The sequence below is a fragment of the Leucoraja erinacea genome, chromosome 37, assembly GCF_028641065.1.
Source record: "Leucoraja erinacea ecotype New England chromosome 37, Leri_hhj_1, whole genome shotgun sequence".
NCBI classification, from domain to species: Eukaryota; Metazoa; Chordata; class Chondrichthyes; order Rajiformes; family Rajidae; genus Leucoraja; species Leucoraja erinaceus.
In genome coordinates this window covers 12,053,965-12,068,964 of record NC_073413.1, presented here as the reverse complement: position 1 = coordinate 12,068,964, position 15,000 = coordinate 12,053,965, and the positions used below count along the sequence as shown (strand labels likewise).

Genomic DNA, 15,000 nt, shown 5'->3' with positions numbered 1-15,000 from the left:
TGTCTATTGTGTATTGACAGCTATGGGATGGACAGTTAATCAGCTTGTCGCTGGCGTGTGTGGAACTGAAAGTGTAGGCTTTGACACCAGAGCCCACCGCTACACTCTGATGTTTAGTATTGATACTCGCTAGTATAAAGAGACAACATATTCTTTTGTCTTTTGCTGCTACTACTTTGGGCAACTTGTTCTCACTTGAAGTTATCGTTCTTCTGTATATGTCCAATATGAAGACAACTTGAATAGTTTCAGTAGAAGCAATGAAACCGCAGATGCTGCTTTTTACTGAAGACAGGCACAAATGCTGGAGTAACTCAGCGGGTCAGGCAGCATCTGTGGAGAACATGGATAGGTGACGTTTCACAGAGTGCTGGAGTAACTCAGCGGGTCAGGCAGCATCTGTGGAGAACATGGATAGGTGACGTTTCACAGAGTGCTGGAGTAACTCAGCGGGTCAGGCAGCATCTGTGGAGAACATGGATAGGTGACGTTTCACAGAGTGCTGGAGTAACTCAGTGGGTCAGGCAGCATCTATGGAGAACATGGATAGGTGACGTTTCACAGAGTGCTGGAGTAACTCAGCGGGTCAGGCAGCATCTGTGGAGAGCATGGATAGGTGACGTTTCACAGAGTGCTGGAGTAACTTAGCGGGTGCAGCAGCATCTATGGAGCTAAGGAAATAGGTAACGTTTCGGGCCGAAACCCTTCTGGGTTTCGGCCCGAAACGTTGCCTATTTCCAGAAGAGTTTCGGCCCGATACGATGCTGGTTCATTATGATGATGGACACAAAATGCTGGAGTAACTCAGCGGGTCAGGCAGCATCTGTGGAGAACATGGATAGGTGATGTTTTGGGTCAGGACACTTCCCGCTGAGTTACTCCAGCACTTTGTGTCCACCTTCAATTTTATCCAGCATCTGCAGTTCTTTGTCACAAAAGAAGTTGGGACATTGTGTTGTACGAGACCTTGGTGAGAGTTGTGCTTAGAGTTATTGTGCTTGGTTTAGGAAAGCCTAGCTGTAGGAAGAATTAAGCTGGGGAAACTCAGTGGGTCAGGCAGCATCCCTTCAGCCATCCGGCTAATACACACGGCAACCTCAAATAAACTCTGAACTGCTTCGACTATTATTGTGTATGAAGGAACTGCAGATGCTGGTTTAAACCAAAGATAGAAGTTGTCTCAACCAGAAACGTCACCCATTCCTCTCTCCAGAGACGCTGCCTGTCCCGCTGAGTTTCTCCAGCACTCTGTGAAACGTCACCTATCCATGTTCTCCAGAGATGCTGCCTGCCCCGCTGAGTTACTCCAGCACTCGGTGAAACGTCACCTATCCATGTTCTCCACCCGCTGAGTTACTCCAGCACTCTGTGAAACGTCACCTATCCATGTTCTCCACAGATGCTGCCTGACCCGCTGAGTTACTCCAGCACTCTGTGAAACGTCACCTATCCATGTTCTCCACAGATACTGCCTGACCCGCTGAGTTACTCCAGCACTCTGCATTTTGTGCAAGATTCTAGCATCTGCAGTTCCTCACACAGAGTTGTGAGTCTGTGGAATTCTCTGCCTCAGAGGGCGGTGGAGGCCGGTTCTCTGGATACTTTCAAGAGAGAGGGCTCTTAATAGCGGAGTTAGGGCACATGGGGAGAAGGCAGGAACGGGGTACTGATTGGGGATGATCAGCCATGATCACATTGAATGGCGGTGCTGGCTTGAAGGGCCGAATGGCCTACTCCTGCACCTATTGTCTATTGTCTATAATCCCATTGATTGAAGGGCATTGGTTATAAGGAGAGGTTTGACAAACTGAGATAGTTTACTCTGGAGCATCAGAGGTTAGATTCATAGCATCTACAGTTACTTCATCCTTGGTCTTGTACCTTTAACAGTGGAAAAACAAAGAGCTAGAGGAACTCAGCAGGTCAGGCAGCACCGTTTTGGGGCGGGACCCTTCTTCAGACTATTCCTTCCACAGATGCTGGCTGCTCTTCCCGCTGAGTTTCCCCGGCTCTTGGTCTTTTGCTCCAGATTGCAGCCTCAGCAGTTCCCTGCATCTCTCCTATCTCAGGGGTGAGAAAGCAGATTCTCCGACACAGGGCCACAAGCCGAGGACAAGTGTCAGTGAATAATCGGGGCCAGTCGAGTGGGTGACTGTGGAACGTTGGACGGGTATTTTTAAAATCAACACATTTTACCGCACAGCTCTATAAAAAAATATTTTGTGGTGACAGACAGCTGTACAGGGTGGAGAGCTCGGGGTGAAGGCCCAGATGAAGACAGGCCTATCGCCGATGGAATTAACCAAGTGAGGAGAGCACGATAATAGCCGCGCCAAGCGGGGGAGGGGCATGTCCCCGGATGCTGACACACACACACACACACACACACACACACACACACACACACACACACACACACACACACAGGGGGCGGTTAAAGGGGCTGGCGATGGTGGGAATGGTGTGGGTGCTACTGTAGGAGGAACGTTAGCTGCTGTTCAGGCCAGTTTAGTTTATTGTCACGTGTAACGAGGTACAGTGAAAAGCTTTTGTTGCGTGCTAACCAGTCAATGGAAAGACAATACATGATTACAATTGGGCCGTCCACAGTGTACAGATACAGGATAAAGGGAATAACGTTTAATGCAAGGTAGAGTCCGATCAAGGATAGTCCAAGGGTCTCCAATGAGGTAGATAGTAGCTCAGCACTGCTCTCTGGTTGTGGTAGGATGGTTCAGTTGCCTGATAACAGCTGGGAAGAAACTGTCTCTGAATCTGGAGGTGTGTGTGCGTTTGTTTTCACACTTCTGTACCTCTTGTCCGATGGGAGAGGGGAGAGGGGAGAAGAGGGAGTGGCCGGGGAGGGGTGAGACTGGTCCTTGATGATGCTGCTGGCCTTGCCGAGGCAGCGTGGGGTGTAGATGGAGTCGACGGGAAGGGAGATTGGTTGGTGCGATGGTCTGGGTTGCGTCTACAATTCGCTGCTGTTTCTTGCGGTCTTGGATGGAGCTGTTCCCAAACTGTGCTGTGTGTCTTGTCTTAGTGCAATGCAAGCCCAGTAATGCTGCAACTACCACTTCCACCTTCGTCTGATATATCGATCCACAGTTATAACGCATAAATATGGAGCTGAGCACATCCCCCCTCTAACACATACTTCGAAGTACATCCTTGCATCCACTCCCTATCTCTATTTATTTTTAGATGGAACAGTACAGCACAGGACCAGGCCCTTCTGCCCACAATGTCCGTGCCACATTAGACTAACCTCTGTGTGCCTGTCTAAAAGCTGAAACGCCACTAACGTACCTGCCTCCACCACCTCCCTCTGTGTAAAAATAAACTCCCCCCCATAAATCTTTGACTCTCCCCATCTCAACTTAAAGTCTTTGACATTTCCATCCTGGGAAAAAAAGATTCTGACTGTCTCCCTAAATGTTTCTTAAAAGGCTTTGATAGTAACACCCAAAACGTCACCTAGCCATTCCCTCCATAGATGCTGCCTGACCCTCTGAGTTCCTCCAGCACTTTGTGTTTTGCTGAAGATTCCAGCGTCTGCAGTTCTTGCCTCTCTCGTCCCATCTCAATGGGAGTCTCCCACTCTCATCTCCCATGTGAAATGTCCCGTTCCCCTGTGGGTCAGGACGGGAGGGTTCCCAATCGACAGAGGGACGTTATTGAGCCAGATTTATTTCCACCACGATCCCGTGGTTTGGCAGTCACCGTGGTTTCATTTGAACTTCCCAACGAGAGGCAGGCAGGATTCGAACCCACAGCCCTGGAGTCCAGGTGTCCATCCGGCAACGTAACCACTGCACTACCGCAGTGTGTGGTGGTGGGGAAGATGCTGCAGCCTTTCTTTAAACAGCACCTGTGCTGCAGTTAAAATACCTCCAGTTACCTGACGCTGCCTGACCCACACAGAGCGGTCAGTTTCATGGCACGGAAACTGACCCTTCCATACCCACCAACGTGTCCCATTTACACTGCTCACACCTGCCTGTGTTTGGCCAATATCCTTCCCCATCTTTCCTGTTCATGTACCTCTTCAAATGTTTTTTAAATATAGTTGTGTTAGTTGCCTCGACTACCTCCTGTGGCAGCTCGTTCCATACACCCACAGGTCAGGCAGCATCTCTGGAGAACATGGGTAGGTGACGTTTTGGGTCTTCGGATGGGTCTGAAGAAGGGTCCTGACCCAAAACATCACCTATCCATGCACTCTGTGAAACATATCTCTCTCCCCCTCTCCCCCTCTCCCCTTCTGTCTCTGTCTCTGTCTCTCTCTGTGTCTCTGTCTGTGTCTCTGTCTCTCTCTGTCTCTGTCTGTCTCTGTCTCTCTCTCTGTCTCTCTGTGTCTCTCTCTCTGTGTCTCTGTGTCTCTGTCTCTGTGTCTCTGTGTCTCTGTCTCTCTGTGTCTCTGTGTCTCTGTCTCTCTGTGTCTCTGTCTCTGTGTGTCTCTGTCTCTGTGTCTCTGTCTCTGTCTGTCTCTGAATTTTCAATTTTTCAATTTTCAATTAAAAAACTTTATTTGCATGATAAAAAAACATTGTTATATTGCCAAAGTATAAAACATGACATACATATTTGAAATGCATAAGTATAAATACAAGTATACAGTGCATGTTGACTCCAGGAGTGCAGTGCACCTCTCTCTCAGCTCCAGTGTCAACCCTGTTCCATGTCCCAACCCTGGGGTTGTGCAGCCACTGGAGTGTTGTGGAGTACAGCACTGGACTCCCAGGTTTCCAAGCGAGTGGGTGTGAGGTGTGTGAGGTTTTTCCTGCTGCCCACTGGACCCGGAAGCCGGCCACGAGGCCATTGCGTTGTTCTGATGACCCTTGCTTATTTACTGTGGTCTGGTGACAATGTGACTAGCACAAGTGTCTGACTAAATGTGGTCCTGTCTCAGCTAAGTCTCTTGTAACCAGCGATCAGGAGTTTAGACATACAGCACAGAAACAGGGTCCACCAAATCACACTAGTCCTGCCCAAAATGCTGGAGTAACTCAGCGGGACAGGCAGCTCCGAGAGAGAAGGATCGGGTGATGTTTTGGATTGTGGAGTCTGATCTTCTGCAGTCTGCAGAGTTTCTCCAGCGTTTAGTGCCTCTTACAGAACAATTTACAGAAGCCAATTAACCGACAAACCCCGCCTGTCTTTGGGGTGTGGGAGGAAACCGGAGCGCCCGGAGAAAACCCACGCAGGTCACGGGGAGAACGTGCAAACTCCGCACGGACAGCACCCAGGGTCAGGATGGAACCCGGGTCTCTGGCGCTGTGAGGCAGCAGCTCTACCCGCTGCTCCACCGTGCCTCAGCGGACATTGACCCTTGCACCCTGCCTTGTGTCCACTCGAGTATCTTCACCTGGATGACCCATGGAGGAGGCCATTCGGCCCTTCGAGCCAGCACCGCCATTCCATATCCCTTGATTCCGTTAGCCCTAAGATCTAAATCTAACTCTCTCTTGAAAACATCCAGTGAACTGGCCTCCACTGCCTTCTGTGGCAGAGAATTCCACAGATCCACAACTCTCTGTGTGAAGAGGTTTTTCCTCATCTCAGTCCTAAATGGCCTATCCCTTATTCTTAAACTGTGTGACCCCTGGTTCTCGACTCCCCCAACATGGGAATATTTTTTCCTCCTGTCCAACCCTTTAAGAATTTTATATGTTTCTCCTATAAGATCACCTCTCATCCTTCTAGATCAGCCATGATTGAATGGTGGAAAAGACTTGATGGGCCGAATGGCCTAATTCTGCTCCGACAATTTATAACAGAGCACTCACTCGTATGCTAATGATGTTCTTCCAATCTACCTCATTGCAGCCCTTGTACTTTTTTAAACCTGCACTTTCCCTGTACCTGTAACACAACTCTCACCTGCTTTGTTTTCCCCTTTGGCTGATGTAGGTGTGGTCTGATTTGCGTGGACAATCATGCAAAACATGTCTGTACCGGTGTCAATAATAGACAAAGATCAACACCTCGGCTACATTTTCTGGAGTATTTCCACAGTTCATTTTGTTATGACCATGAAAGAGGCCACTCAGCCCATCAGGTGGAGTCTAGGTCTGAGAACATTGGCATTCCTTACCTGTGTCTAACCTCCTCTCTCTAATGGCCATCAGCCTCCCCAACATTCCCGTCACCTCCTTAAACCAGGGATAATGTAACTGCTAACCCTCATCCGATCAGGCCAGCGCGGTGGTGCAGTGGGTAGAGTTGCTGCCTCACAGCGCCAGAGACCCGGGTTCCATCCCCACTACAGATGCTGTCTGTACGGAGTTTGTACCTTCTTCCCCGTGACCTGCATGGGTTTTCTCCGGGCGCTCCGGTTTCCTCCCCACATCCCAAAGACGCGCGGGTTTGTAAGTTTGTAAATTACCCCTCTAGTGTATAAGGGGGGTGTAGATGGGAAAGTGGGATAACATAGACACAATGGGCCGAAGGGCCTGTCGATGTATCTCTAAAGTAAACTTAACAGGATGTAATGGATATTTGATGAGTGTCCTTCTATCAACAACCCTGTCAAGGTGATGAGTTGAGGAATTCGGGAGACACACAGCAAATAGCCAACTGCATACATCAATTATTCACAAACCAGCCGGAACTGACAAAACACAGAGGTGATTTACGAGGATGTTGCCGGGACGCGAGGGGCTGAACTACAGGGAGAGGTTGAGCTGGCTGTGACTTTATTCCTTGGAGCGCAGGAGGATGAGGGGTGATCTTGCAGAGGGGTATACAATCATGAGAGGAATAGATCGGGGAAGATGCACAGAGTCTCTTGCCCAGAGTAGGGGAATCGGGGACCAGAGGACACGGGTTTAAGGTGAAGGGGGAAAGATTTAATAGGAATCTGAGGGGTAACTTTTTCACACAAAGGGTGGTGGGTGTATGGAACGAGCTGCCAGAGGAGGTAGTTGAGGCTGGGACTATCACAATGTTTAAGAAACATTTAGACTGGTACATGGATAGGACAGGTTTGGAGGGATCTGGGCAGGTGGGACTAGTGTAGCAAGTTGGTACGGGGAACTCGGGCTGAAGGGCCTATTTCCACACTGTATCACTCTGTGACTCTGTGAATTTTGTAGAGCCATTTTGCCGGTGCTATTATAAGGGGCGCTTTTACTTTTGTTGCCTCGCAATTCCAGGGTCCCAGGTTCGATACTGACCTCGGGTGCAGTCTGTGCGGAGTTTGCACGTTCTCCCTATGAATACGAGGGTTCTGGTTCCCTCCCACATCCCAAAGATGGGAACTGTTTTTGGGGACCCCTCCCTAGTTGCTGACGCCAGCATCGTGGATGATTGTCTTGTTGAAGCAGCATGGGTTTCTGCTGCTGTTCCTGTTCTAAATATTCTTTTCTTTCTGTTGCCTCTAGGATTGAACCACCACAGATTTCTCTCGTAAGTATTGAAAATTAATATATACATTTTGCAAGTGATATATATACATATTGCCCTAAGCTGGGTTGATCAGACTTCACTATAACAGTGGCGCAGCGGGTGGAGCTGCTGCCTTACAGCGCCAGAGTCCCGGGTTCGATCCTGGCCAAGGGTGCTGTCTGTACGGAGTTTGCACCTTCTCCCAGTGGGTTTTCTTCGAGAATTTGGTTTCCTCCCACACTCCAAAGCCGTACAGGTTTGTAGATGAATTGGCTTGGTGCAGATGTAAACATTGTCCCTAGTGTGTGTGTGTAGGATGGTGTTAGTGTGCGGGGATCGCTGGTCGGCACGGACTCGGTGGGCCGAAGGGCCTGTTTCCGCGCTGTATCTCTAAACTAAACAACACAGGATACTGGGATAATTGTCCTAAACCACCCAGTGATATTCTTTCCTTCCTTGTTTCTGCTTTTGCCCCACATTCATCAATCTTTAAAGTCGCTTGTATCAATAGGCAGTTAAAAAAATGTTTTTAGATATGGTCCTTCAAACTTTGAACAGGAATGCAGTCTGAAGTGAGGTCTCGACCCGAAACGTCACAATAGACAATAGGTGTAGGAGTAGGCCATTCGGCCCTTCGAGCCAGCACCTCCATTCAATGTGATCATCCCCAATCAGTACCCCGTTCCTGCCTTCTCCCCATATCCCCTGACTCCGCCATCTTTAAGAGCCCTATCTAGCTCTCTCTTGAAAGCATCCAGATTCTCAGTATCTGATGAACACACATAATTGCTCCATTAATGCAAGACATTATTTAAATCAATTTAAATTATTACACAGACTATATTATTCAAAAACAAGGTTGAATAAATTCTCTCCCAGATGTGATAAATGTTTGTTTCAAAACGCTAATATAACACATTCATTTGTAGGATGTACAAAGTTGAATACATTTTGGAGCGATATGTTTGATATATTTACAAAGCTCTTCAAGTCAAGAATAGAACCTAATACGGAATGGATTATATTTGGAATAATAGTAGAAGATACCAATTTAAATAAAGACCATAAAGTATTTTTTAATTATGGGTTAATAATTGGAAAGAAATTGATACTTAAATTTTGGGAAAATACAGCCATACCAACTATTAAAATGTGGATTAGGAATATGATGGACATAGCACGCCTTGAAGAAATGAGACTCCGACTAATAGATAAATATGACCAATTCTTAAGGAGTTGGTCCCCTTTCATCGACTTTTTGGAATCATTTGATACAGCAGCACCGTAAAGATTACTGATTTCAGGTCAGGTCAGGTCGTGGATAGATTTACATCTCCGAATAAAGATTTGAAAATTTCTTTTTTAAGGGTCTTTTTCTCCTATTTCTGCTCTCTATTTGATCTTGTCTTATACACACACACACTTCACGTTTTTCTATTTTCTACTATCTATTTTTCCTCTTTTTCTTCTCTCTAATTTTTTTGTTTTTTTTTACTTCCTTTTCAAAAACATAAAACTAGAGGTTGTACATGGAATATATTATGTAAGTGACATAGTTGGCACCTAAAATTAGGTCTCACTGTATTGTTTTGTACTGTACTAACTTCTAATAAAATTTAAAAAATAAATAAAAAGAAAGTCTGCCTCCACCGCCCTCTGAGGCAGAGAATTCCACAGACTCACAACTCTCTCTGTGTGAAAAAGTGTTTCCTCGTCTCCGGTCTAAATGGTTTACTCCTTATTCTTAAATTGTGTGTGTGTGGACCCTGGTTCTGGACTCGCCCAACATCGGGAACATGTTTCCTGCCTCTAGCGTGTCCAAACCCCTAACAATCTTATATGTTTAAACTGTGTGTGGCCCCTGGTTCTGGACTTCCCCAACATTGGGAATATGTTTCCTGCATCTAGCATATCCAAACCCTTAATAATCTTATATGTTTCAATAAGATCCCCTCTCATCCTTCTAAACTCCAGAGTGTACAAGCCCAGCTGCTCCATTCTCTCGTCTTCCATCATGTCCCTGGACATCAAGCGCGTCTATTCCTTCTCTCCAGAGATGCTGCCTGACCCGCTGAGTTACTCCAGCATTTCTGTGCCTATCTTCGGGGTAGACCGGCATCTGCAGTTCCTTCCTGCACGTGCAGACTGGTGCAGAAGTCAAGTCAAGTCAAGTTTATTTGTCACATACACATACGAGATGTGCAGTGAAATGTGCAGTGAAATGAAGGCAGGGTTGAGGGGGCTGTGACTTGCTGTGAACCACTGGGGAAAGAGAGAGTGTTGGGCAGGGCCAAGTATCTATTCAAATGATGAGCACGGTTCACTGGGCAATATCGGACATCATCTCCCCCCCCCACAACCCAAACACTGTGGCAGAGACACAAAGAGGAAGCAGCTGGCAGCGTGTGTGTTCTTCCACCCCCCCCCCCGCGCTCTCTCTCTCTCTCTCTGCCCACCTGAGCCGGATAAACATTCGCTGCAGACATGCAGGCCGGCACGGTGGTGCAGCGGGTAGAGCTGCTGCCTCACAGCGGGTTCGATCCCGGCTACGGGTGCTGTCTGTGCGGAGTTTGCACGTTCTCCCCGTGACCTGCGTGGGTTTTCTCCGAGATCTTCGGTTTCCTCCCACACTCTAAACACGTGCAGGTTTGTAGGTTAATTGGCTTGTTGTAAATGTAAAAATTGTCCCTAGTGGGTGTAGGATAGTGTTAGTGTGTGCAGGGATCGCTGGTCGGCACGGACCTGATGGGCCGAAGGGCCTGTGATCTGGGTGAGATTCAGGTTTCTGAACGGCCCTTCCATAAGCTAGGGTGCTGTCCAATTCACCTCTACCCCATTGTGGACATTGGAACTGATGCACTACAATGCTGAGAACTATATCCTGCATCTCTGTATCTTCCCCTTTGCTCCACCTGTTGGACTGGAGATTGGACTGGTTGTATTCATGTTTAGTATCGGATTTAACTGGAGATTGTTCAAAGCAAAAGATTTTCACTGTAGGTCAGTCCAGGTGGCCATAATAACCCTGCACATGAACAGGATCTTAAAAACGGTTCCACCCATTCCTTTCCACCATGTATTGTGTCTCTTATCATAATGAACCAGCATCGTATCGGGCCAAAACTCTTTTGGAAATTGGCAACGTTTCGGGCCGAAACCCGGAAGGGTTTCGGCCCGAAACGTTGCCTATTTCCTTCACTCCATAGGTGCTGCCTGACCCACTGAGTTACTCCAGCACTCTGTGAAACGTCACCTATCCATGTTCTCCACAGGTGCTGCCTGACCCGCTGAGTTACTCCAGCATTCTGTGAAACGTCACCTATCCATGTTCTCCACAGATGCTGCCTGACCCGCTGAGTTGTGGTGCAGCACCATCTATGGAGCGAAGGAAATAGGCAATGTTTCGGGGCGAAATCCTTCTGGAAATAGGCAACGTTTCGGGCCGAAACCCTTCCGGGTTTCGGCCCGAAACGTTGCCTATTTCCTTAGCTCCATAGATGCTGCTGCACCCGCTGAGTTACTCCAGCACTCTGTGAAACGTCACCTATCCATGTTCTCCACAGATGCTGCCTGACCCGCTGAGTTACTCCAGCACTCCGGCATAAACCAGCATGTGTAGTTGCGTGTTTGTACATGTAACAAGCTGACAAATCCGCTTCTTCTCCACAGTACGCTGAGACGGGTCCATATGAGACGGACGCTTACTGCAAGCACCAGCCACACCTGTATTCCTATTACGTTGCTGATACAGAGCAACCCACAGGTAGGTGGTCGTTCCTTACCTGTATCCGGCTCCAATCCAGCGAGCATCTACTCTTTCCCCACTTTGACGGGGTTGGCGTTTGGCGCTAGTGGAATGCAGCATCACTCGTGGTGGTTGTCATCTTTGTGGTCACTCAATACACAATAGACAACAGGTGCAGGAGTAGAGGCCATTCGGCCCTTCCAGCCAGCACCGCCATTCAATGTGATCATGGCTGATCATCCCCAATCAGTACCCCGTTCCTGCCTTCTCCCCTGACTCCACTATCTTTAAGAGCCCTATCTAGCTCTCTCTTGAAAGCATCTAGAGAACCTGCCTCCACCGCCCTCTGAGGCAGAGAATTCCACAGACTCACAACTCTCTGTGAGAAAAAGTGTTTCCTCATCTCCGTTCTAAATGGCTTACTCCTTATTCTTAAACTGTGTGTGTGGCCCCTGGTTCTGGACTCCCCCAACATCGGGAACATGTTTCCTGCCTCTAGCGTGTCCAAACCCTTAATAATCTTATATGCTTCAATGAGATCCCCTCTCATCCTTCTAAACTCCAGAGTGTACAAGCCCAGCTGCTCCATTCTCTCGCCTTCCATCATGTCCCTGGACATCAAGGTGGGATAGTATATGATGTGAAGTGTAGTAAACCCTCTGCCCTTTGGCCCATCTCACCCATGCTGGCCCAAGCTGAGCGAGTGCCAGGGTCCTCCCCCTTCCTCCTGCCACCACCACCCGCCCTCTCAGCCAGAATGATTGCAGGCGTGACAAAGCACCAGACCCCCTCTCCAACCACCATCACTCCTCCCCCGTCATGCAGCGGGCAGTGCTGCTGCCTCGCCCAGGTTCCATCCTGACTGCGGGTGCTGTCTGTACGGAGTTTGCACGTTCCCTCCCAGTGACCTGCGTGGGTTTTCTCCGGGCGCTCCGGTTTCCTCCCTCACTCCAAAGACGTGCAGGTTTGTGGGTTAATTGGCTTCTGTACATTGTAAATTGTCCCCTCGTGTGTGTGTGTGTGTGTGTAGGATAGTGTTAGTGTGTGTGTGTGTGTGTGTATATAGTGTTAGTGTGTGTGTGTGTGTGTAGGATAGTGTTAGTGTGTGTGTGTGTGTGTGTATATGTGAGTGTGTGTGTGTAGGATAGTGTTAGTGTGTGTGTGTGTGTGTGTGATAGTGTTAGTGTGTGTGTGTGTGTGTGTAGGATAGTGTTAGTGTGTGTGTGTGTGTGTGTGATAGTGTTAGTGTGTGTGTGTGTGTGTGTGTAGGATAGTGTTAGTGTGTGTGTGTGTGTGTGTAGGATAGTGTTAGTGTGTGTGTGTGTGTGTAGGATAGTGTTAGTGTGTGTGTGTGTGTGTGGATAGTGTTAGTGTGTGTGTGTGTGTGTGTGTAGGATAGTGTTAGTGTGTGTGTGTGTGTGTGTGTAGGATAGTGTTAGTGTGTGTGTGTGTGTGTGTGTGTGTGTGTTAGTGTGTGTGTGTGTGTGTGTGTGTGTAGGATAGTGTTAGTGTGTGTGTGTGTGTGTGTGTGTAGGATAGTGTTAGTGTGTGTGTGTGTGTGTGTGTGTGTGTGTGTGTGTAGGATAGTGTTAGTGTGTGTGTGTGTGTGTAGGATAGTGTTAGTGTGTGTGTGTGTGTGTGTGTAGGATAGTGTTAGTGTGTGTGTGTGTGTGTAGGATAGTGTTAGTGTGTGTGTGTGTGTGTGTGTGTGTTAGTGTGTGTGTGTGTGTGTGGATAGTGTTAGTGTGTGTGTGTGTGTATAGGATAGTGTTAGTGTGTGTGTGTGTGTAGGATAGTGTTAGTGTGTGTGTGTGTGTGTAGGATAGTGTTAGTGTGTGTGTGTGTGTGTGTGTAGTGTGTGTTTGTGTGTGTGTGTTATGTGTAGGATAGTGTTAGTGTGTGTGTGTGTGTGTGTGTTAGTGTGTGTGTGTGTGTGTGAGTGTGTGTAGGATAGTGTTAGTGTGCGGGGATCGCTGGTCGGCACGGACTCGGTGGGCCAAAGGTGCAGGAAGGAACTGCAGGTGCTGGTTTACAGCACAGGTAGACACAAAATGCTGGAGTAACTCAGCGGGACAGGCAGCATCTCTGGAGGGAAGGAACGGGTGATGTTTCGGGTCTGAAGAAGGGTCTCGACCCGTTCCTTCCCGCCAGAGATGCTGCCTGTCCCGCTGAGTTACTCCAGCATTTTGCCTCCATCCTTGATGGGCCGAAGGGCCTGTTTCCGCGCTGTAACTCCCCGCTAACCTCTGCCTGTCTCTCCGCAGACCATTATTGGGCCAGCTCGGACCACCACACCACCGGCTACGACCACTATGAAGGAGGACAGTTCACACAGCTCCAGAATGTCCACGTCTCTCACCTGCAGAGCCTCTACCCACAGTTCCCCCTAGAGGTGGTGGCTAACCCTGACCCCATCATCCAGACCCACCCTCCCTGTCCATTGGACGAGGACTACAGCCAGGTACATAGAAACATAGAAATTAGGTGCAGGAGTAGAGGCCATTCGGCCCTTCGAGCCTGCACCATTTGCCATTCAATATGATCATGGCTGATCATCCAACTCAGTATCCCGTACCTGCCTTCTCTCCATACCCCCTGATCCCCTTAGCCACAAGGGCCACATCTAACTCCCTCTTAAATATAGCCAATGAACTGTGTGGCCTCAACTACCCTCTGTGGCAGAGAGTTCCAGAGATTCACCACTCTCTGTGTGAAAAAAGTTCTTCTCATCTCGGTTTTAAAGGATTCCCCCCTTATCCTTAAGCTGTGACCCCTTGTCCTGGACTTCCCCAACATCGGGAGCAATCTTCCTGCATCTAGCCTGTCCAACCCCTTAAGAATTTTGTAAGTTTCTATAAGATCCCCCCTCAATCTCCTAAATTCTAGAGAGTATAAACCAAGTCTATCCAGTGTCACCAGGACACTGCCAGGATTTGGGGGAGACCAGAACCAGGGGTCACACACAGTTTAAGGATAAGGGGTGGGCCATTTAGCACTGAGGTGCAGGAGTAGGTCATTTGGTGCAGGAGCAGGCCATTCAGCCCCTTCATTAGTGGGCCCTCCATCGCCCGTCACCAGATGATACAGAATGCGGCTGTACGTCTGTTAACTGACATACGTAAACATGAGCACATTTTGCACATTTTAGCCTCACTCCACTGGTTGCCTATACAGTTTAGGATCCATTTTAAAATTATTTTATTTGCTTTTAAATCCCTGAATGGTCTTGCCCCGCCCTACCTATCTGAGCTTCTACACCCTTATACACCCGCCCGCTCTCTCAGGTCAGATACTCAGCTGCTCCTGAGTGGGCCTAAAACTAAGCTGAAGCTCAGAGGGGACCGTGCCTTTGCTGTGTCGGCACCCAAATTATGGAACGATCTGCCTCTCCACATTAAACAGGCCTCTTCTATAACCATATAACAATTACAGCACAGAAACAGGCCATCTCGGCCCTACAAGTCCGTGCCGAACAAATTTTTTTCCCCTTAGTCCCACCTGCCTGCACTCATACCATAACCCTCCATTCCCTTCTCATCCATATACCTATCCAATTTATTTTTAAATGATACCAATGAACCAGCCTCCACCACTTCCACTGGGAGCTCATTCCACACCGCCACCACTCTCTGCGTAAAGAAGTTCCCCCCTCATATTACCCCTAAACTTCTGTCCCTTAATTCTGAAGTCATGTCCTCTTGTTTGAATCTTCCCTATTCTCAAAGGGAAAAAGCTTGTCCACATCAACTCTGTCTATCCCTCTCATCATTTTAAAGACCTCTATCAAGTCCCCCCTTAACCTTCTGCACTCCAGAGAATAAAGACCTAACTTATTCAACCTATCTCTGTAACTTAGTTGTTGAAAC

The 15,000-nt window shown here is 48.3% G+C and overlaps 1 protein-coding gene across 1 annotated transcript in view; it reads left to right on the top strand.

Annotated features, from left to right (window-relative positions):
• Positions 1-15,000, top strand: part of LOC129713985 (transcription factor PU.1-like) — a 21,463-nt gene that overhangs the window by 1,732 nt on the left and 4,731 nt on the right. Inside the window, exons 2-4 of the mRNA XM_055663431.1 lie at positions 7,386-7,410; positions 11,059-11,152; positions 13,399-13,595. Coding sequence (XP_055519406.1) covers positions 7,386-7,410; positions 11,059-11,152; positions 13,399-13,595 — 316 coding nt within the window. The remainder of the gene's footprint in view (positions 1-7,385; positions 7,411-11,058; positions 11,153-13,398; positions 13,596-15,000) is intronic.